Source organism: Brachyhypopomus gauderio, chromosome 12 (genome assembly GCF_052324685.1).
Source record: "Brachyhypopomus gauderio isolate BG-103 chromosome 12, BGAUD_0.2, whole genome shotgun sequence".
In the NCBI taxonomy this organism is placed as follows: Eukaryota; Metazoa; Chordata; class Actinopteri; order Gymnotiformes; family Hypopomidae; genus Brachyhypopomus; species Brachyhypopomus gauderio.
In genome coordinates this window covers 12,459,146-12,483,756 of record NC_135222.1, presented here as the reverse complement: position 1 = coordinate 12,483,756, position 24,611 = coordinate 12,459,146, and the positions used below count along the sequence as shown (strand labels likewise).

The following is a 24,611-nucleotide window of genomic DNA, read 5'->3' as shown; positions in this document are numbered from 1 at the left end:
TTCGGAGGGGGCACGGTCAACTGGCGAATCAGGAAACACCAGAACACATGGTTAATTTATCTTGACCTTCATGTGTGAATCGCAGTCTCCTGTAGCTGGTGTAGTTCAGCAAGTAGAGCGCACCACTCCTGTTTTGGGCTGCTCTGTATGACTTAAGTGTTTCCTTACAGCGGGTGCTCTAGGGGCCTGACTGTAGCAGGTGCTCTAGGGGCCTGACTGTAGCAGGTGCTCTATGGGTCAAGTGTAGTAGGTGCTCTAGGGGCCTGACTGTAGCAGGTGCTCTATGGGCCGACTGTATCAGGTGCTCTAGAGGCCTGACTGTAGCAGATGCTATAGGGGCCTGACTGTAGCAGGTGCTCTATGTCCCAACTGTAGCGGGTGCTCTAGGGGACTGACTGTAGCAGGTGCTCTAGAGGCCTGACTGTAGCAGGTGCTATAGGGGCCTGACTGTAGCAGGTGTTCTATGTCCCAACTGTAGCGGGTGCTCTAGGGGCCTGATTGTAGCAGGTGCTCTATGGGCCTGACTGTAGCAGGTGCTCTATGGGCCAACTATAGCAGGTGCTCTATGGGCCTGACTGTAGCAGGTGCTATAGGGGCCTGACTGTAGCAGGTGCTCTATGTCCCAACTGTAGCGGGTGCTCTATGGGCCTGACTGTAGCAGGTGCTCTATGGGCCTGACTGTAGCAGGTGCTCTATGTCCCAACTGTAGCAGGTGCTCTATGGGCCTGACTGTAGCAGGTGCTCTATAGGCCTGACTGTAGCAGGTGCTCTATGGGCCGACTGTAGCAGGTGCTATAGGGGCCTGATTGTAGCAGGTGCTCTATGGGCCTGATTGTAGCAGGTGCTCTATGGGCCTGACTGTAGCAGGTGCTCTATGGGCCTGACTGTAGCAGGTGCTCTATGTCCTAACTGCAGCATGGTCCTAGTTCCTTCTTCTTTTTCATTCTAAACATACAGAATCATTTTGTTGTTTAAAAAATATTACACACTTGTACACCACCACACTACAGCTTTCTCTGTAATTTAGAAAGTTCTACCTGCACTGGTGTCACAGATACTGAAAAACGTTGATGGTTCTGTGGTTTTTAGTATGTTGTTATTACACGTTCTCCTGGTATTGTCCTAGTTCATTTATGATACTCTCTTTCCGAGTGAGAAAGCGCTCAGGAGTTTCACACAATGTAGTTTCAAAGCCGCTGTATCTGTGGTGTATGAGCAAGTTGAATGGGCAAGGTTGCCTATAGGCATGTGAAGTCATAATTACTTCTGTCTGCTGCCTCTGGGGAGATCCCTGAAGCACAGGTCGGGCGGAATCAACTCAAATAGGAGCAGACATTCGCCCTTGGTGGACACCCCGTGGTATGCACCTGTGAATTCAACAAAGCATGTTGCACTAACCATAGTCATCTTTCACACAGCACCCCAGATTCCCTAACTACCAAAGATACGAACATTCACTCAATAATTCATGCGACCACGCTGACCTTACCTATCGAATACAGATACATACATACTCAATAATTCATACAGGCAGGTGCTTATGTTCACTGTGGTTATAATAAAAGTGCAGACACCCTCAAAACGCACACGGGCCTTCCCACCAACTCAAGTTTTTTTCTCTTTTTTGGAGCTGTCCCCGGCCTGCTGAGTAGTCTCTGGGAAGCCGTCCCAGAGCAGCACTCCTGCCTTGCTGCTCTTTCACAAGGTTCAAAGCCGTTATCTGGGTCAGAGGAGGGGTGGAGAGGAGCTGGGGGGGGGGGGGGGGGGGGTGTTACCGGGGGGAGGAGGGTTACCGGGGGGGGGGGGGGGGGGTTCCTGCTCCCTGTTGCTGACTGATACTGTCACCTCTTCAAGCTGCAGCAGCTCAGCCAATCCATTACTTATTTCCCGCATCATCATTATCAAACTGGAATTTTTGTGATCGGGAGCGGAACCAAGGGCCAAGGAGGAGAACTAAAACTCCATCCGAAGGACAAAAAGACCTGGACGTAGGGTAATACTTTGAGTAAATGTCAAGCACGATAGGACTGGATCTAGTGATAAAACATCAAATGCGCCTATTTGTAAATGAAGTTATTGCAGAACTTGGCTGATGTACCTGAATCTAATGAATTTATTAGTAATACCAATGAGATAATTTTGAGAATAATGAGGTAATAAAAACAGTAAAATTGTAACAAAAATGGATTTACATTATTTCATGGTACACAACTCTCCTTGTGTGGCTACCAAAGGTCTCATCAGGTTCATGGAACTTTGTGAGGTTTGCAGGGTCACGACTGCAACACTATTGGTAATGGATGCCACAGTCCTGAAAACCGATGTGTGGCTTGAAGGAAGACAGAGCATTGCGTGAATGAGAAGGAGAGAGAGCAGGAGAGATGGAGACTAAATGCCATGAGGGAGCCTGCATTCTTGATGGTGCCCAGCTGTTGGGTTCTGTACTTTAGTAACACTGTCAAGACACTATCACAGTACCAGTGCCATTTAGACCTTGCTGAAATACACAAAACAAACAGACATACAGACACATTTTCTTATCAAGATGCCAACACAGAGGTGACTGAGCGATTTCTTTGTATTTCAGACTTTATTAAACAATTCAATTACTATTCAAGTCGCCATCTGTTTTAACATTGTTCCAGCCCTTGAACGTTTCCAATTCTTTGTCTATTTCTCCCTTCTCTCTCTCTCTCTCTCTCTCTCTCTCTCTAAAACATCATGATTTTCAAACCCGATTGTTCCTGAAAACAGCAATAAATCCATTTGTCTCCAAACACATCATCTATCAGTTCTTCAATCTCCCAGGCAGGACAAAAGCAATGCAAGTATTAGGGGAGAAAACGTTATCTTCGCATAAACCCAAACCTCCAAGGCCTCCACAGCTCACTCTCTATGCCGCCCACACTCACCGCACCTCCTCCCGCCCTCAGGGACGTGTCCCCCAGCATGAAAATGGGTAGATGATGGAGGTACGCAAATGCTCCGAAGCAGACATCCGGAGCCGAGGTTACGGCGGCTGGAATTCCCGGGAGCTGACGCCTCCACTCGTGAAGCGGAGGTTTGTGTGCGTGCATGTGTCGGGGGGCACTCTCCCACGCAGTTATGTGCATGAACGCCGCTTTGGGAATCAGAGCGCGCTTGTCACATTTTCCCACGTTCTGGCTGCGTGTGTTAAAATGCTGAATACCCAGTACAGGTGTACTAGCCGATAAGTTAGAAAACCCAGACCATCTGGAAGGTCTCAAGGACTCAGTAGAAACACTGGTAGACTGCAGAATCCAGTGAAGCCTCAGAAAATACAGATGTAATGGACTTCTGCTTTTACAGGAGCAGACAGTAAACAGACGACCTGTTTCAAAATGACAAAAGCTGATACTGGCATCATGGGCTTTATGAACCCCTAAGAGCACAACAGCACTTAAGAAAACTTGAATACAAAGGAGTAATAATGCAGACAGAACAACTAACTACAACATGCAAATATGGCAAAAGTTGATATTTCTGACTTCTACCATGCATGCAACATCTTTGCTGTGAATGACATAGAATTAAGCCACGTTCCATGACTATGTCAGCAGACACATTTTGCCACCTGATGAAATGCAGTTCCATTTGTAGAACGGTCCTCACCCAAGGAAACATAATCTAGAAGACAAACAAGTCTCACAAAAGAATTTCCCCTCACTGCGCAAAGCCTACCACAAACACACGTCCATGCAAACACGGACCGGGCGCCGTGTTCAGCACTGAAATACATGCGGTGGCCATCTAACGATAATAAACAGCAGAATCCGCTATTTATTTTCAGAGGAGCAGATGAAGGCGTCACCGTAGGTCATGCCTGGATCTTGTGGGAGACTAGACAAACTTCCTTTCATTCTCTTCTTCCGTTGTAATGTCCTGTGAGGAACTCGGCAGTGGATTGTATTCAGCAAGTTTTTATTAGGTGCTTGCACCTGAGAGTACCAACTATGGATGTGTGTGTGTGTGTGTGTGTGTGTGTGTGTGTGTGTGTGTGTGTGTGTGTGTGTGTGTGTGTCTGTCTGTCTGTCTGTCTGTCTGGAAGTGTATGTGTGTGAGACCAAGCTGCCAAAACAACTTACAGCAGTAAGTTCTATGAAAGAAGCCATAGAAACTTCTGAAGAACCTGTAGCTCAAGTAGACTAAGCTGCTAATAACCAAGAGGCTGTGGGCTTGATTATGGATTGACTCCTGATTAAAGGGCTTGATTACGGACTGACACCAGACTAAAATGTGTCTTCCTCCTGCTCCTTTAGGCTGCTCTGTAGAGGAGGGGATGCCAACCTCTGTGAAACCTCTGTGAAGCAGAGCGGTGCATTAATGCAGAGCAGATGGAAGCTTTTCTCTTTGTTGTGGACATGAAGCAGGAACTCCTGCAGAAACCTCCAAGCCCCCGGCTGCCGCCATTATCCTCCATCGTCACGCTGGCCGGCGAGTCACTCTCGAGTCAGAGACCATGACAGAAGTGCAAGGGCTTCTGGGGCGGCGCTGGCATCACTCGGGATCTCGCCGAAGCTACGAGCTCTCGCCGGCAGTTGCCATGGAAACAGAGGTGGGTGGCATGGCCGTCACAGAGCTATTAAGCTGCCATAATCATTGTCTGGCATGTGGGTAGGGCCATAAAGGGGGCGTGTGGTTTGGTTTGGGGTTTTTTTTCTTACGATGTTCAAAAGCTGGTAGACACAATCATTTGTTCTAAGTTCAACTGCTTTACTCCTCCATCTCAGGGGAAAGAGAATGACAGAAAGAAAGAAAGAAAGAAAGAAAGAAAGAGAGAAAGACTGGGCATTGGAAACACCAACATGGAACCCAGACACCCAGGAGAGATTAGCACAGTGAACAAAAGGAAACAGAAGAAACAGCAGAGTAAGCAGAAAACCGAATCCGTCCAGCAGCCTGAGCAACCCAAGCTCAACCTTCAGAGCGCTTTACCACCAGCCCAACAATCTTGCAAGTGACATGTTAATGTCTTAAAGCATTCATATCAAGTCACATTTATACATGTATTGCCTTTTATGCCACAAGTTGTTACAAAGCAGCTTGTTACAAGACTCAAATGGGACCCCATCCTCCTCTGCTCATTCCAAGCTTTATTACATTAGGTTTAGTCCAAGTAGCCAGTCCAGAATAGATGTATAAAGTGACAATCCTTGTGACTTGTAACTGTTCCTTTGTGACTGTTCCTTGTGACTGTTTGGGATCTGGACCCATGCGCTTGAAAAGCTGCATTGTGATGACGTGTTGTAAAATGCGCTATATAAACAAATTTGACTTTGACTTTGTTTCTTTGTGACTGTTCCTTTCTGACTGTTCATGAGTAGCATGTGGCTCGAACATGTAGAACTGAACTGGTGTTACAATCTCCCATGACACAAGAGACGTGACACATGTTTCTTTTGGGGGGGGGGGCAATCGTCCACTAGACTCACTAAGTCTAAGTGATGCAAGAGTTTGCAATGCATCGGTCCAAACGTGCACCGCCCCTTGACGGCCTGAAAGTTCCACGCCACTGTAAACAGAAGTGCGGTGTGTGTCCATATGCCTGAAGTGATGGTGGTGATGGTGGTGGTGGGGATGATGTGGATGGTGTTGGTGTTGGTGTTGGTGGGGATAGTGTGGATGGTGGTGGTGTTTGTGTTTGTGGTGGTGGTTGTGGTTTTGGTGTTGGTGGTGGTGGGGATGGTGTGGATGGTGGTGGTGTTTGTGTTTGTGGTGGTGGTTGTGGTGTTGGTGTTGGTGGTGGTGGGGATAGTGTGGATGGTGGTGGTGTTTGTGGTGGTGGTTGTGGTGTTGGTGTTGGTGGTGGTGGGGATGGTGTGGATGGTGGTGGTGTTTGTCTTTGTGGTGGTGGTTGTGGTGTTGGTGTTGGTGGTGGTGGGGATGGTGTGGATGGTGGTGGTGTTTGTGTTTGTGGTGGTGGTTGTGGTGTTGGTGTTGGTGGTGGTGGGGATGGTGTGGATGGTGGTGGTGTTTGTGTTTGTGGTGGTGGTTGTGGTGTTGGTGTTGGTGTTGGTGGTGGTGGGGATGGTGGTGGTGTTTGTGTTTGTGGTGGTGGTTGTGGTGTTGGTGTTGGTGGGGATGGTGTGGATGGTGGTGGTGTTTGTGTTTGTGGTGGTGGTTGTGGTGTTGGTGTTGGTGGTGGTGGGGATAGTGTGGATGGTGGTGGTGTTTGTGTTTGTGGTGGTGGTTGTGGTGTTGGTGTTGGTGGTGGTGGGGATGGTGTGGATGGTGGTGGTGTTTGTGTTTGTGGTGGTGGTTGTGGTGTTGGTGTTGGTGTTGGTGGTGGTGGGGATAGTGTGGATGGTGGTGGTGTTTGTGTTTGTGGTGGTGGTTGTGGTGTTGGTGTTGGTGGTGGTGGGGGATGGTGTGGATGGTGGTGGTGTTTGTGTTTGTGGTGGTGGTTGTGGTGTTGGTGTTGGTGTTGGTGCTGGCGTTCGAGTTACTGGTGGTGGGGATGGTATTACCATCACCATCCATCACTGTAGGCACTTGGGGTAGAAGAGAGGCCATGGTCATATCTGGGACTTCTGGCACAGTAATGAAGATTGTGGGCTTTTTTGTGGATGTCTTGGGCTGTGGGCCTGTGGGCCTACATAAGTGAAGCAGAATGTTGTGTGGAACTGCGCTTGTGTAAGTGGTAATGAGTGTCTGGTAATGGCCTGGTTAAGATGACATGTTAGAGCCAAAAATTAAAACAAAACAGAAGTGAAATCTTTAAAATAAGTCCTACAATATTGACAATAATATCTTACATTTGAATTGCTTCAAATTAATCATATGATAACTGATAGCATGATGTTTGTTTTAAATCATAATGAAAATTTTAATAAATCTTCTGAGCTTAGGTTTCAGTGGAGTAAATGTAATTTAGAAGCATAGTGTCTCAGAGGACATTCTTTGCCGTTCTAATACTTGCTTGTAAAATTTATGGTAGCATAAGAGCCACCATGTTGTTGAAGTGATGAGTTCAGGAGGCAGGTCTCTCCCTCTCCCACTGCTTCTCACTCCATCTGACTCTCACTCACTCTCACTCCCTCTCACTCTCATTCACTCACTTCCTCCTCTCACTCCTCCACTCGAAATCCCTCTCACTCACCATTTATCTCACTCTCTCTCACTCCCTCTCACTCTCATTCCCTCCCTCTCACTGCCTCTCTCTCACTCTCTCCCAGTTGTTCTTTTCTTTCTGTCCTTCGGTGGGATGTGTTAATGGGCCTACTCTCTCTGATGTTATCTTCCCTCTATCTGTACTGTCACTGATAAGCTCCGTGAGGATAGAGTGGTTCATTGACTCTGGTGCACAGACCATTGTGCACTGCGGGAAGCGCTTGACTACACAGAGATCTTATCCCACCCAGGCCCCCACATTCTTTAACCATATCTGCATATTTCACGTGGTTGTGAAGAGGCGTCTCTGAGCCGTCCCTGGAACGCCACGCTGTTATACTCTTATTTTCATGTTTTACCGTTGAGGTTTTGTGGGCTCATCTTGAGAAGTGCACAGTGATGATGCTCCGCCAAGTCGAGAACAGCAGTGAAGACCTTGTGTCTACTGCCATCTTCTGGTAGGCTGAATACCTGCAACAGCTAGAGAGAGAGAGAGAGAGAGAGAGAGAGAGAGCGAGAGAGAGAGAGAGAGAGAGAGACAGACAGACAGACAGATAGATAGATAGATAGATAGATAGATAGATAGATAGATAGATAGATAGATAGATAGATTGATGTGTGTGTGTGTGTGTGTGTGTGTGTGTGTGTGTGTGTGTGTGTGTGTGTGGATGGGTGTGTGTATATGTGTGCGTGTGTGTGCATGCACGTATGTGTGTTAGTACAACACCACTGGGTATAGCAGAAAAAAACAGAGACCTAAAATATCCTAATTAAATCATTCACTCTAGGGAAGGTAAAGAATCTCCTTTACAATTTGGTGGAGATTTTTCAAGACTTCAGGAAACTTTGCATTGTTGTTGTCCCTTCAGTTATACTGGATTTTCACAAATCCAGACAAATGATAACTAAAGCAGACTTTCATTATCTCTTAATATTTCCATTAATGCCAGTTTGTTCATGACATACGAACCTTTAAGATTAACTTTTGAAGATTAATGAAATAGCATAAACTGAACAAAAATGCACTTCATCAATGATTTGTGTGTGTGTGTGTGTGTGTGTGTGTGTGTGTGTGTGTGTGTGTGTGTGTGTGTGTGTAGGTGCATGCGTGTTTCATTAGTAGGCTAATGGCTTTATTTGGCAAAACTGCAAGGCGATTACTGTAAACCTGAAAATAGAATAATAGGGACATCTGCTGGCACATTCATGACAAAGACGATTTTCTTTGAGTGACTGTGAACGTGGTCCCTAAAGCTTCAATAGTCCATGACATTTTGTGAATTCACTATTTTTTAAAGCGTGTTCCTTTCATCCTAAAATGCAAAACAAAGTAATTTATGGTTTCAAATGATCATAACAATATAAACATTTTCTAAATATATAAGTAGAATATGTGATAAATTATACCAAGAAAAAGGAAAAGCTCAGTAAATTAACAATGTTTAACAACCAATGGCCTCTCAGATCTATAAAAGCTGAAATATTCACTCCACCTGTCACATTAAAATGTTTTAAATGTATCACCTTTTCATTCACGTGGCACTGTTATAGAGCCAAAACACTTTCAGTGGACAGATCAACAATACAACCAGTACAGAATAATCTAATAACACATAAATACGATGTATATAAAGGAGCAAAATAGACGCAATGTCTGATTGTCTTTTGTTGGCCAGCGCCCTCTGCAGGATCTCAGGTAAAATACATCTGGCACCATGGGTTATTTCTGGGGAACTATTTCACGCAGCAGTAGGCAAACTGGTGCTAGAAATGTGCCAGGTTTTATCACTAATTTATAATTATTTTCTACATTAATATTACTGCCTACAATGCTGAGCAGCGAGGCAGTAACATCATCTTGTATGCTGAGAGTATTCTAAGTTAATCTCTCTGTAACTACTTACACATACTTACATATGAATGAACAATCCCTTAATATTTATAAGCACTGTTAAAAGTTAAAGTAATTTAAAGTAACAGAGAAGGGCTGGTAGTCATTTAAGCACTAGCTGCTAGACATCAACAATTCTTGAAGAGGTGAGTCTTTAGTCTACGTCTGAACACAGCAAGATCTCAGCCATCCAGACAGGTGGTGTATGTTTGTTCTGTTCCTCTGTGTGGTTTATCTTAGTTGCCAAGATTCCCTGTCCTTCAAAGACTTCAATATAGATAGTCCATCCATCCTTCTATCCATTAACATCCGCTTATCCGGGTCCTGGGTGAGGGGGCAATAGCCTAAGATGCCACCTTTTCCATCTCTTCTGGGGGGATACCGAGGTGTTCCTAGGTCAGCCGAGATCTATAATCTCTCCAGCTTGTCCTGAGTCTTCCCCAGGGTCTCTTCCCAGTTGGACATGCCCGGAGCATTTCATCAGGGAGGAGCACAGGGGGCATCCGGAGCAGATGCCCGAACCACCTCAACTGGCTCCTCTCCACATGGAGGAGCAGCAGCTCTATGAGTCTTTCCCAGATGACCAAACTCCTCATCTCTAAGGGAGAGCCCAACACCCCACTTATATTGGCAATCTCATTTTTTCAGTCACTCCCCAGAGCTCTTTCATACATCTTATGTTGAATTTCATCATACTATCAAATCCCTCACTTCTTATTCTGTAAAAATAGAATATTAACAAGTTAGGGACTTCTGCAATTCTCTCCTCACTCCCCTCGCTACCTCTCTCTGGGGTTTTCTCTTTTTTGAATAGTCTCCTTTTACTTTACTTTTACTTCAGTTTTAGTCTTTGCAGCATGTTTACATAACATTGTTTACCATTACTTTTATATTTTCTCACAGGACAGAAAAATTCAAGAGAAGCTCCAACAGAACAGGTGAAGGTGCTTTGAGGAATGTGCTGCATTTAAATTAATGTTACCTGTAAAATAAAAATATAAAAACAAGAAGCAAACACTGCAGTGAATCAACATGCCACACGATAGTCTCAGAGTGGCTCAACTTCCCTCAAACTCATTCCATAACACCAACCTTTTAAAGGCCATCCCTGATTCACTCTGTGACCTCAACTTGAATTTACAGCTCTGGAACATATTTGAAGTAAAGCCAAAAACTCACTTTTCAATGTTTCAAATGATACGTCGCTTTTTAAGGCCAACCAGCATGTCCAGTTTGTGGACTGGGAGTGCTACGAGGCTCTTTAAGCAACCATGGCCTAAGAAACAACACCAGCGATTACAGGAGCCCAGGGCGTGAATGGCAATATGCCTCATGCTGTTCTCGCCATCTTGTGGCATGTTGGACGTGCTGGGTGACAAGCTTGCTAATGGCACTGGTGCCCATGAAGAGTTATTTAAACCCCACCACCCCGCCACACTGAATCTGATGAACACCCTAATGCTATTGTGCTGGATAGATTGTGTATTTACATTTACGGCATTTGGCAGACGCCCTTATCCAGAGCGACTTACATTTTTATCTCATTTTTATACAAGTGAGCAATTGAGGGTTAAGGGCCTTGCTCAGGGGAACCTCAGTCATGGCCTCAGGTCTAGGACTCAAACCCGGGACCTTCCGGTCACAAGACCAGTTCCCTAACCACCAGGCCATGACTGCTCATGTATGGAGGAAGTCATCATGTTTCACGTCTCGGCTTAACACTGGGTCCATAGCTGTCTCCTAAGACACAGTCTACTAGCATAAGGAATTCTTCCAGCCAACACTGTTGTAAGTTGCTCTGTATGGAGTATCTGCTGTAAATGTAAAGTATTGTCTTGATAATGGAACACAACTAGGACCTACAATTCTGCTTGATATGCATGCAGCATTTGACAAAAGAGACTACACTATACTATTAGAATAGCTAGAAATGTTATTGGGGTCATAGGAAAATCATTTACTTGGTCAAGATATTTACTAACTAAACACTATCAGATTGTACATAAAAGGTGAAGAATTCAACCAAAGAGTTAAATACAACATCGCTTAATGTTCTGTGCTGTGACCTCTACTCTTTAGATGATCTCTTGGCAGTGTCATTTGGACATTTGGCATTAGTATTTACTGTAATATAATCGTATATGTGTGCTTATCCAAAACAAAAAACTTTTGGCATTTATTTTTTAAAAATTAATGGCATTCCTTAATCTTCAAAATATTTCAAAACTAAGAGATGTCCTATCCATACACAATGCCCAAACATTCTATCATGATTGGTCTCTTGTACCTTGCTAACTTGTTCATGTGTGAGCTATCACCCCATTCTCCTTTCTTACTGAAGCTGATATAGCTACTTCTTCTGGAGTCTCTACTGTATTCAGTGAATTCTACACAAGCTAACCCTCTCTATGATTCTCTGCCAATGTAAAATGCTGGTGAGGGCTTGACCCTGATGTGGATTTCCTGCTTGTTTGCTCTTAGGACTAGCCTGACCACTATTGACTTCCCAACTATACCTGACTCTAGTGATGAGGTTAAAGCCTGTACTTGGGTGTCATATAGATTGTAGTGAACAGATTTCACTAGCCTTCTCCTGAGACAGGTGAGGATGTGCTCTCTCTCATGTTCTGTTAAATTTTTGCTTTTTCCCTGTTAATGTTGCCTTTATTTGTTCCTTAGGGGTCTTTACCCCAATTCGCTGTACTTATTATTTCTGTGACAACACATGTTGTGAAAGCACTGTAGAAATACATTTGAATCAGATCATATGGTTCACAGTGGTCAAACCTTAATTCCAAAAATTGCAATCGCCATTTGGGTTACGATGGGTTGTGTTTTTATTCAGTACAGTGTGGGGTCAACAATTCAAATCAAAAAGAGTCTCCTCAGAACACAGCTGCAAAGAAGTAAACTGTAGCAGAACATGTCCCAAGATGGTCAGACACCCTAGTCTGTCCTTTGCCCATTACAGCTGCATCCTCTTTTGTTGCTGTAGAAACCATCACTGTAGGTTCTGTTATACCACTACTCTAGCCCTCTATGAACCAGTTATGAACCATCATGCCTTGTTATGACTGTGCTCTGTGTTCTTGCTGTCTGTATGTTTGTTGTGTCTGCCTGTCTGTTGTACCTCCATGTCCCTAGGTGGTGCTGTCCATGATCCTGGAGGTTGTTGGTGGATCCCATCCAGGAAATCCCCAAAAGGTGTGGCAAGAAGCCAGAAAAGAGAGAGAGAGGAAGGGGGAGTGAGCTTTTGAGAATTGTTTGCCAGTTGTGTGTAGCTTGTGTAACTTTTGTAACCTGACTATTCTGTGTGTGGCTCAGGGTTGAACTGTGTGTCTTAGTTTATCATATATTGCCATTTTCTTTGTGGTAAATGTCTTGTTTCTCCTGTTTTTGTGTGAGTTAGGGAGTAAGTGTAGTCACCTGTTCTTTGGTTGCTTTCTTTTTCCTTATTTAGGGCAGCTAGTTTTGTACTTGGAAGTAGAGTGGGATTTTCTTTGGTTTGTTTGTTATTGTGGCCTGACTTACCCCTGGAGAGATGGCTTGCTGTATGTATTATATTATATTGGTATATTATATATGTAAATACATTATACCTTTGACCACCCTTGTGTTGGTTTACTGTATGTACACACCTTTTTTTACTATTTCGGTTGCCTTTAGAGAAGGAACATAACATGCCTACAAAGATCACAGTGGGATGGTTGTCTATTAGTACCTGGAATTACAAAATGTTAAAGTTAGATGAGGAGTATTTTTATAATAATCTTGAGCTTTGGAATAACCTTCAAGTCAGTGTTCAGATCAGGTGTTCAGGTTGGATGTTCAGGAAAAGTGTTTAGGCGTTCAGTCAGTATACTCTCTTTTTTAGGGTGAAAATGTTTTTGTATGAAAACATGTCCCTGGAGCTTCTGGATTAGCTGCAAAAAGTTATTACTTCGATTTTATTTTTGATTGAGTTTAGACCCAACAGTGATTACAGAAATATATTTTCTATTAAAGATTTGAACTCTTTTTCAGCACATGCCATGGTCATTTGGATTGAAAATTAAACATTCATGTGTGGATCTAAAAAAAAAAAAACAAAATCCCATGTAAGAATTTTTTCATGCAGTGGGTGAGTAATGAACCTGGCATCAGTAATCATGGATGAGCTCTCTGCATCCTGCACTTTGGTAAAAGAGTCAGCACATGTATTTTAGTAGGTGAGTCAGTATATGCATTGCCAGTTGTATGGAAATGGAGCTTCCCACACACACCCCACCTCTACTGACGTCACATCTTCTGAACAAAGCGTGTGGCATCCTTCCCTCCTTCCTTGAATACTCACCAGCCTGTTGTGGTGAGGAACCCTTGAAAAGGGCCATGTCACATGGTAATGTGTGCATGCTCACTCACATACAGGACAAGCTGCTCATAATGTCAGTTGTTGGGACTCCTTCAAGAATATCAGGCCACATATTAGTTTCTGAGAAATATTAGGTCCAACATAAAGCAATGGTCCCAACATAAGGTAATGATCTGCCCACAGAGTAAAAGTGATGTTCATCAGAAATAAGGTGGCATTGTAAAAGACTGTTGGCATTACATCTGATTCCACTGTATAGCCTTTAAAGGTAAAAAAAATAATAATTTAAAAAAGACAACATAAACAAGTTCAAAGATGAACTTTAAACAAATCTTTGTTCTTTTGAACTTTTAAATTAAAACCATGAGTCATGAGATGTTTTGAAAAGGTACTTCAAATACAAAACAAATTGGTTTCAGACTGGTTTCAAAGGGAGTTTGAGAGGACCTTCCTGTCCATAAGAAGTGAGTAATAGCAGAGTGGCAGTCATGAGACTGGCATAACGCCAGAAAGCTGAGCTAATACTGTGAATCTGATTTTTTCAAGTAATCCTAAGAGTTTAAAATGGAAAAAAAACAAAGCATTATAGAGAGATATACTTTTGTTTACTCTCACAGTAGCTCCGTTTGAAAGGTGTGGAGTCCAGTGCTTCCTAGAGATGTGTTGAGGAATTCAAATAGCTCGACTAATTAAACAGCTATTTCAGAATGGAGTTCCACCATATGCTGGGAAGGTCCACTTGGATTGAGCTGGACACTGAGCTCCTGACTACACAATTCACAGTATAAATCTGAGAAGTTGGTAGGCTGGCTCTGGCTCTATTACATTGTGTTATTATTGAAACAAAGATGAAGACATATGATGCATTCATAGTGAAATATCTCACTGGCAACAGTCAGGTCTTCAAAAGCTTTTAAGTTGTCCTCTGCATTTATCAATGGAATTGGTGTGTTCCTCCCAGATGCTGGTGCTGATATGCTGATCATCCCTGTCAGCATGTAGATACTGAAATATTTGACAATGAAAACGATCTTCATTTTTTCTTAAAAACCCCAGCAGCTTGGAAATGCAGAAAATGCACCTTAAATAACCTTAAAACTGTTTAATTTAAAAAACAGAAGCACTTACACCATCTTTCTTGCTCTTTCCTGTCCTCACATGCACGATTCATGCGTCTTGACCCATTTACACCAGGGGACCCAAAGTGCTGTGACCAGGACCCAAAGTCTGGCAGAGATTGGAGCTTAATCAAACCAGATTCCACTCATCAGTGGACTGCTACCTTTCAGATATGTCCCATGGTAGTGGAATCACCAAACTGGGCTGTACCCTGAGAACTGGAGTCATACATCCTCACTCCCTGCTGACTGAACTGGAGCAGATGAACTCACTTAGTGAACGATACTTCAATTCAGCTGAGGGCTCAAATAAGATCTCTGCTTGGAATAATGGGACATATTACATTGTGGAGAATTCAACTTGGACTTTGGAGTTTGACCAGTCCACAGAATGTCATAATATATGAAGGGTGGAGTATGTACTGTCATTTTAGAAAGACTTTTCAAGAAGGCCTAGTTATTGTGGCATTGGGGACCATGGCTGAATGTTGTCTGTGGGGCAGACAGACAGCACAAATGAACCAGTAAGCAGAATTGACTGCAGCTATGTCGGAGCGAGAGGTCTCAGAACGAAAAAAAAAAGCTTTTAGAAGCAACACTAGTGCATATTCCATTTGATTTAAAAAACATAGAAACAAATCAGAAACACAAGCTGTCTACCCTACCGCTCCATGTTTTCTTGATTAGACCAGGACATTTGTACTGAAACTCAGGATTTGGACAAATGTTACAAATCACCACACACCACACTTTCTCCTCTCCTCACACCCTCTTTGTCTTCACTGCATCCCTCTCCCCTTCCCCTCTGCACAGGTGTGTCTGCATGAATCCAAAAGAGCTATAGTGAATGTGAAATGTACACATGATATGCCGTTCACTACTGATTTCCTGAGTCAAAGCAGTCTTTAAACAACTTTTCAATCTCGCTTTGTGGAGGGAGCTCTGTCTCCAGATGACTATGAAAGATGCAATAGAATGCTTTTCAAATACATTTTTTATACTGTTCTCTGATATCTGTGTAGAAGGTGTGTGACTGGAGAGGTTAACTTAGAAACCCTCTTGTTTGTATAGGTAGAGAACAGATCCTTATCAATTAGCTCTCTTTGTACCAAACTCTGTGTTCAGTTTGACCATGGAGTAGCCATTGGCTACATGGTTTTAATTTATGATTTGAGCAATGTGCGTATGTGTATGGGTTTGCTTTACACTACATAAGATTACCATTCCTCCATAAACCTACCATAAACCTCACTTCCTAACCAAAGCAGTGATATTTAATGATTTCACAATTGCTGAATAAATGTGATTAAAACATTGGCAAAGGCTCATCATTTGGATGAGACAGCTTGTTGAAATGTTTTATATTAAACACAAGATAAAAAAAATCAATAATTACATTTAGCCATTTAAACAGCTTTAAACAAAAATGTAAACAGCATTTAGCTTTGTCTTAGGAAGGGAAGGGAAGAATGTCCTAAATGTGTCTTAAATGTAAATGTACATACACTTGTGTAAGCATACGTGTAGCGCGTTTGTAGTTCTTGCGAATTGTCCGTGGAGTATAAGTACTTGCTCACATACACACACACACACACACACACACACACACACACACACACACACACACACACACACACACACACACAAATCAGAAATATTCTTTAAAAAAGGTAAAAAAAGATGCATGCCTTTTTACATTTTTATATTTTATTGCATTAGTGTATAATAACAAATATATTCTAAACATCAAGCTTAACATTTTTTTAGACATTTATTTTTCTCTTTATTTTTCTTTAGATTTCGTATATAGGCTAATCATGGTAGAAGCATTTTCTGTACGTCCACAAGATGGCCTCCTAAGACCGCAACCTTAGAATATAATGAGAAGTGGGCGGCAGGAAACGCTTAAGTCAAGTTCCTTATCTTGATTAGGCCTGTATCCGTGACAAGAAAATAGGTAGGCCTACGTCCTTTAGCACAAACAAACAAACAAACAAGCAAATAAATGCTAAGCCAACGTAAAAAATGTTTGTAAACATACAAAAGTTCGGCTTCTAGCGAATAATTTTACTCAATTTGTGGGCGTGGCTAGGCTATTAATAACCAACTATGGACCGCGCCTCCACAGATTTTCCTTTGCCCTCGCGCTGCTGCGATCTTGCTTCGACTCTTTTTAGCCTCTTAGCTTCACGTGCACTTGTTATACACAAGATATCCTTAGGGCGGCGCAGGTGTAATAGTTTTCTTCAAAAGGATGTGACGGCTTTACAGTTAGAATATGTTTTACAATATTGTTCTACAAATTGTATTATTTGCGCATGTATTATGATGTTAACGTGTTTCGAAACTTTTAAACAGGGGCAATATCACATGGTTTCTTTTAACAGAATGTCTGCTGCAAACAGAATTAATTCTTAATGAATACTTGAAATTTTCAATTTCAGTCTATTTTGTTTTTTTCTACTGCTTAAAGTGTTTAAATTTTATTGTACGCGTTAGCTATTTTTATTTTTCAGATGTCTAGACTTGAAACTTTCTGAAAGAACGACTTCTTGACGTCTTGGCATTTAAATAATTAAACAATCCCACTTGTGAGTTATATACTGTTCAATTGTTGTGTTCTTTTTTTTCGCAAGGTACATAAAACTTCTTTGCATCATTTTCTGACAAACGAGGCAATTTTACATCTTGCATTAAGTTAAAATTATAAGCAACAATTTAATCAATTAGACTTCAATTATTAGACTATATTAAAACATGTTTGACTTTTATGTACTGCGTATTTGTGATTTGAATATTGAGAGGCTTTGTTTTGTTTACAATATTTATTTTTGTTGTGTGTTTTTATGGTTGCGACATTGTTATTGGCCTACCGGTTAAAATCGAATGGGTTAAAATCTAGAAATGTTTGGACCATATTGCGTCATAAGCAAACAAAAACTACAAAGCGGTAGCCTATCACACGCGCACAATAGAGACAGGTTAGGGACCTACAGCGAAATCGTTTAATTCATTTCAGTGTTTCCCTCGTTCTACTTGGAGGAGAAACCTATTTCGAAAATTTGCTAACTAATCGGACGCTTTTTATCAGTGGAAAAATTGAAATTCGTTGTATGCTTGAGCTATTTAACCTTTTGTTGTTATGGTGTTGCTGTCTGTTTTGACCTCTCACTATTTTTTTTTCTTTGATACATGAATAGTAGCTATTCAGTTATTCGTTTCAGTGACTGCCGTCACAGTACATTATGTATAGCCTACTGTTGAAAATCAAAGCAACACATTTTGTCAGTATGCTTACTGGAAGACTGGCTACTGTGATCTCGCAGGGCATGGTTGCAAAAGTGGGAGCCGAGATTTTGTAAGAACTGAACCCCCTGTAAACATTCAGGACATATCGGCGCTCGCCCTTGGCTTTAATTGAGTGGCGGGTGCAAGCGCGAGTCGTTTACACCTTGTTCGCCCGTTCTGCATGGGCCCCAAGACCTAGGAGTGCGATTGACCTTAGACACCGTTTAAAAATGCAAACTGTTGTATCTGCCGTTAATATTACCTAAACGAAACGGAATATAATACTAAAACACCCTTTCGGCGCAGCAAAAACCATTAAAAAATCGGGGTTAAAGTGATGCTCTGAATCGCAAGCTCCGCATGACATCAGTTGTTATTTGTTAAAACACATGAAGCGAAGCTTTCGACTACGTTTCCAGAAAAGCAGGCCTATAGTGATTATTCATTTCATAGTCTTATTTATTAAAGGCTTATGTTTATCAAATAATTTCGCTCCTAACCATACTCCAGAGCTTGTATACACCCACTTGCTCACCTTCAGAGCATCTTGTGTAGTGTTAATTAAACAACTCGCGCTCCACGCAGCTGAGCTATGCGGAACAGGACAATATTTCAAACCGCCCATAACCAAATTAAAATAGTTGCAGCTTCGATTTTTACATGATTTTGGGGACATTTAGAGAAAGGCGTGGGTGTTACATTCAATAATACGAGATGCTTTTCGTTGGTACATTCATCATCCCATTACTGTACCCAATTCGGCCCCAATACATGAAGGACAAAATGAATTACCGACGTTAAGTCGTCAATAAAGTCATTTCAGTAAATGGTGTCTCCGATGACTTCGGCATTATTCAAGAGGCTTTATCAGCACTGGGGAAATTACGTCGCTTCTCCGTACCTCGTGTAATACGGCCCTGCTTACCTTGATAAAGCGCCCTGCCAGCGGGTAGTGACAGTGCCTTTGACCGCCTTTTATTCGCTTGCCTGTGATGAACGCCAAGCTGATCAGGCGGAATGAACGCTAATTAAAACCTATAAATTATCTTTTGCAGTCCCTCTCAAGACGTCGCATGCACCCGAGATAAGAGCCGGAGTACTAATTTACCGCCTGAAAAGGAGCACGTCTTACAATGGCTACTTGGCTTAAATAGCATATTGATAGTGTCCTAATTAGAAATTTATTAAGTACCCACTCGAGCTTTTCGAATAAAGATTTCAAACCCAGCCTGTTTTATAAGAATAAGTGCTACATACACTAAAGTTCCGTTTTTGAGAAGGCCTAATTATGATTGTTTGCGTGCGCTCGGTTGCATTTTTTCTGCGACATCCGTAGCTAATATTTTAAGAACCTAATTGAGAACGTTGATGTGGAGTCAGTGTAAGATTTTGTTCACTTTTTGACTGGCGCGTATTAGTAAGAAAGTATATAAATAAATAATCAAACACATTTTACTACAAATTATTTTTCTATTTTTTGGTACTAGTTGGCAAAGCGCTTTCAGAACAAACTGAAATGCGTTGGGAGTACCCTTTTTGTGAAGAAATAGTCAAAACGATTTATTATTTTTGTGATCTCCATGGAATTTAAGGCTATTGTTGATAAAATGGACTGGTATAGAATACTCTATGGTTGAGATAAAACAAGCGTATAATGCATCTTCAAACACAGTAACAATGTAAAATTCGGACGAAAGAAATATAAAACTTAAAACAGTGGCTAATTATTATTACTACTATCATTATTATACTACATTCTTCTTCGTTTATTATTATTATTATTATTATTATTATTATTATTATTATTATTATTATTATTAGCAATAAAATCAGCAGCAATAACAGTTCCAATAATAGTGATGAGGTTACTCCAAGATAATGATATACCAGCATGCGTGTATCCTACAGGCTAGTATTCTATCAGACACCGGTCAATATCAATCGCTGTAAGAGACACTTCTCTGTATTTGCGATCCGAGCTCCTCAAACGCATTCAGCGATCACCTGAAATATTAAATCATTTGGTTGCAGCATCATATCATCATTGTTATGCGCATCTACAAATGCAGAAACACCTAGTGCTTACTGGAGTGGATTAAGTATGCACCAGCACATCAGATATTTAAAATCCATCCTTTCTTCATTTGCAGAAATTTGTAAAATTTGATTGGACGTTCCTTCTTGTGACAGTGAGGATATTCTTACCCCATTGGTCCATTGCACGTGTGTCCCGCTCACGTGCTTCCGGTTGAAGAAAAAAAGTATGCGAGGAGGAAAGCGATTTTAGAAAGAGTTTGGGAAGCGCGAGCTGTCATACGGGGGCGCGAGGCTGGAACTGCGCATCATCACGCGATGTATTGTCTGACGTGAATAACGCCTGCGTTTTGATACTAGAAACGCTTTGACTCCGAAGCATTCCGATGGTGTGACGGTCCTAATCGAAGGTATTTGATATACCTTTTATTGCTATATTACAGAACGCAATAATTTTGTCATTCACCGGATAAAGTTCTTGGCAACAAGTGGAATTTTGGCGTGGAAAGCTCGATCCAGCTGTCCTAGCTATGGAGGAGCAAAAGGATCAGAATAGTCGTGATTCGACTGAGGGAGACAGCGTCTCGCTATCTCCTAATGTACCGTCCCCTCCGATTTTACCTCACCAGGCAGCGCCGCAAGTCCACAGAACCACGAACTTTTTTATCGACAATATTCTGCGGCCGGACTTCGGCTGTAAGAAAGATCCTGGGACTAGGGAGCGTGCTCAGACTTCGGGCAGAGAAAACGTTAACCCTTTGATAATAAGGCCCTCTCACACAAGCAGCCTCTGCCAGGATTCAAACTGCAGCAGTGACAGTACTTCTTCGTCTTCGTCGTCTTCGCCGTCATCTAAGACGACGTCTGCAAAGCTAGTCGAAGGAAATGGAACTACCACGTCGAAGTACGGGGAAAACACGTCTATAATGGTGGTGAACGCTAACGGAGGGACTCCGCCAAGTAAAGAGTCGTCGCAGCCTTTACTGTGGCCTGCATGGGTATACTGTACCAGATATTCTGACAGACCCTCATCTGGTAAGGCTCTAGTTTCCTGTGTTTGTGGATTACATTCAGTTCCATGACCTGAATTTACTTTAAAAAATTTACTGAAAAATATTTCTTCACCAAGTGTTTTATTTGTCTATTTGACATTTAGCCTCTTTTTACGCATTTAGTGCCCGACGTGAACCTTAAAAGCATGCATCTAGACGTAATGTTAGATTTATTTTACGAGATGTTCTTAAAAGTTTGTAATAATATCACACAACTGTAACACTAAATTCAGGAGGACCAATATAATAATAATAATAATAATAATAATAATAATAATAATAATAATTGTATATAGGCTATTGCTGAAGTGAAAATATTCGTGAGGCTTAAATTTATCATTACTTACTGTGGGTATTTCCCTTTAATCCTCACACTAGCCTACTCCGCTGTGAGGCTATTTTTCTTTCTTTGTGTAAATATGTAAACTTACAATTAAACACAAGCTAGATTCAGTTATATAGGCCTACATCAGTTTTGCAAAAGCGTTGGGCTGGTTGCCACTGCGAGGAATTGCAAGACGCTTTTTCGTGTACCTGTAACCTTTACTGTTCAGCTAATGTGAATCTCTGAATTGCATAGGAATTATAGCTCAGCTTGAATGATGTAGACTATGGAATGGATTTTTCTGTCGCTTTCTTTAGTGGATGTAAATGCATTCTTACGTCCGCCGCACCTGACAGTGTGGACGGTTTGAAAAGATGCTTTGATTGACCTCAGTGATTGACTTACTGATTGAGCTATCACCGACTTACTGATAGAGTCTCGTCTTCTGCGTTTGGCCAGCATGTGTGGTTGGTTACTGTGAAAATGCTAATGCGGGTTTTAACGAATAAGGAAATCAAGATCTTCATCAAACGCTTAGTGGCAACATAAATTGTAGGCTTCACACTTTGAGTGGATAGAGGTGACCTTGTGCGCATAAAATACAGATTTCATCAAAATGTGCAGTATTTACGATGATAAATGATAACGTAGTCGACACCACAAACTCTGAGAAGTGCAGGAACTTCACCAAAGAATATGTAGCACGTTTGGCATCAGCGGTCAGCAGTCACTTCAGCCGTCCTGTTTTGGAATATTATTTAATATTGGTAAACCTGAAAGCTAAGAATGGCAACATCATCATCAACAGCAACATATTGTGATCAGATACCGACAGGCCTGTCGCAGACATCAGACATGGTATTGGCATGGACCTTTAAAGAAGATACCTTGTAGCTGATATAGCCCTACCTGATAAAAAATAAACGCATAACATTTACACATACAATATAATAACGCACACAGTATAATAACGTATGCAATATACAATATAATTAGTTGTGTAGTCTGCATCAGTTTTCAGTATGTTGAATTCTCAAGTACTGTGTAATGATTTTTTTTTTTTGGGGGGGGGGGGTTACTTTTTTTCAACATGGTTCGGTGCCGAATGGGGTTATCCGTTCATGAACACGAATTGCGTCCTCGGTTATCACTATTTAAATTAGAATCCTGTTCTTACATAACCCCCAGACCTACGGGGACTCTGTCGTTGCTCTGTGTTTGCGAACTAAACTTAAGAGTCGGAGGCAGAGGCCCTCGAGCTTGCGTTAGCTGATGCTTGTCCTCGCACGAGCAGCATGACTTGGGCTTGTCTTTATATCTGTCTAAGAAAATATAGACTACATTGGGTTCTGTGTGGGCTCTTCAATGAAATTCGCAGTTGAGTGCCAGACGGTGTTACTTAGAACAGAAGTGACACTACTTTTGTTTTAGTGGGGATACCTCATATGCCGCTTCCCACTATCTCCATTGAAGTTATTAATTGCACATGATTTTTACTTGTATATTCCGCTCTGTATGCTATAATTAGTTGTGTCAGATAAAGAAATAGTCCGTGTATTACATATTTCGTTTTCCGCATATAAAAAAGTATGGAGAGGTGCATAGATTATTATCAATGTGCTTTAAACCTTGATTTCACCTTAACACAATAATTCTGTAGACAGCAATGAATACAATTGGGCGAGTCATCTTGGATTTAACTAGAGTATCCGGGCGTCAAAAGAAAGGATCTATTGATAAAAAAGGAAAAAAAATCACAGCAACAGTCGAAAGCTTTAAGGACCACATAGTCATGTAGGTCTATATCTCCATCATATCGCAGTCATATTTACTGCTTTTGAACAAATTCGTATCAACTGCAGGTTTGAAATGTTGACAGGGCTGCATGATATTTATGTCTTCGTTTTATTGTTGTTTCCACACCAGGCCCAAGGACACGAAAACTGAAAAAGAAGAAAGGCGACAAAGAAGACAAGCGACCGAGAACCGCTTTTACGGCTGAACAGCTGCAGAGACTTAAAGCCGAGTTTCAGGCGAATCGGTACATTACGGAGCAAAGGAGGCAATCACTGGCCCAAGAACTCAACCTCAATGAGTCTCAAATAAAAATCTGGTTCCAGAACAAGAGGGCAAAAATTAAAAAAGCCAGCGGCTATAAGAATGGTCTCGCACTCCAGCTCATGGCCCAGGGACTCTACAACCATTCCACGACCACAATTCAAGACGACAAGGATGACAGCGAGTAATAACGGCCTCATTTCTTCACACACACAAAAATGGCTACAGACGCTGACCCAAAGCGACTTGTTTTTTCATATCTTTTGTGAGACAAATGTATGGAGAATTCTCGATTCGAAGACTCCCTATTTAAACAAATCTATCCTAGGCTACAATATATGGACACACATCTAAATACGAACACTATGAAGATTTATATATAGCCAAAACTGTAAGATGTATATATTTAAATTCAGGTAGGGGGGTATCTGTACTTCTCCTTACTTGCTGGACATTTTTATCGTTTCTTCTCCCTCCCGATGTGGTCGCTCTCCGTCCCCGAAGGCCCAGTTGTCAGATTCCTTAGCGTTTTGTGATAACCCTTTCTCTAAAATCCCCTATCTCACAGTTCTAAACACGCGTGACTGAACCGACGCTTCAAGCCAAAGATTTTAATATGTTTAGAGATTATGTTGTCTGAAATAAAAAAGGTAGAACGTGCCATTGTTTTTTTCTTTGCACATCACTCCAAGATTAGCTGAAGTATATATCGGATCTTTTGGCTAAAATGTAACCCCCTTTAAGATTCCACCAAGTCTAAATTTTATGTTTAAAAAGTTCTTAAGTGTAAAATGTACCACTTAAGATCTAAATGTTAAACTCTAGTCGTCTTTTTTCAGTCACCATTAAATTATATGATAAGTAGAAATGTTACGTTCTCAATAAGACATCAAGTAATTAGATATATTCTTTCATGGTAAAAAAAAAATATTCATTCGGTCAGCGGACCGTTATTAAGGACGTATAATATAACCAAAACTGAATTACATAGTGAATAGTCGAAACTTTAGGGCTTAAATATCTTTCTGGATAAAATTGGATCAATTATTTTAGGAGCAGTTATACGCATTTCAATGGATTCCCTTTGCTGCAAATATTCCATGCTCTTGTTAAGCCTGTACTTTCTGTCTTAGCATAGACAAAGAAGGCTTAACTGAAGCAATAAAATGGGCTGCCTCGCACACACACACACACACACACACACACACACACACACACACACACACACACACACACACACACACACACACACATTAAAAAATCGTCTAACAGCAGAAGTTATATTATATTATATTATATTATATTATATTATATTATATTATATTATATTTTAATACTGAACAGCTGAAATTTAATTGGGCCT

General features: G+C 41.6%; 1 protein-coding gene across 1 annotated transcript; it reads left to right on the top strand.

The window, feature by feature from the left end:
- The first annotated feature begins 20,009 nt into the window (after positions 1–20,009).
- en1b (engrailed homeobox 1b) lies at positions 20,010–24,404 on the top strand. The gene is made up of 2 exons (XM_077023187.1): positions 20,010–20,848; positions 23,117–24,404. The coding sequence occupies exons 1-2, from the start codon at positions 20,344–20,346 to the stop codon at positions 23,434–23,436; spliced, it is 825 nt and encodes a 274-aa protein (XP_076879302.1). The 5' UTR covers positions 20,010–20,343; the 3' UTR covers positions 23,437–24,404.
- Positions 24,405–24,611: the final 207 nt, after the last annotated feature.

Excerpts from the sequence above, each read along its gene's own strand:
- en1b (XM_077023187.1), top strand. The coding sequence starts at position 20,344 with ATGGAGGAGCAAAAGGATCAGAATAGTCGTGATTCGACTGAGGGAGAC. Across the intron at positions 20,849-23,116 it reads TTCTGACAGACCCTCATCTG|GCCCAAGGACACGAAAACTG; the intron begins GTAAGGCTCTAG and ends TTTCCACACCAG.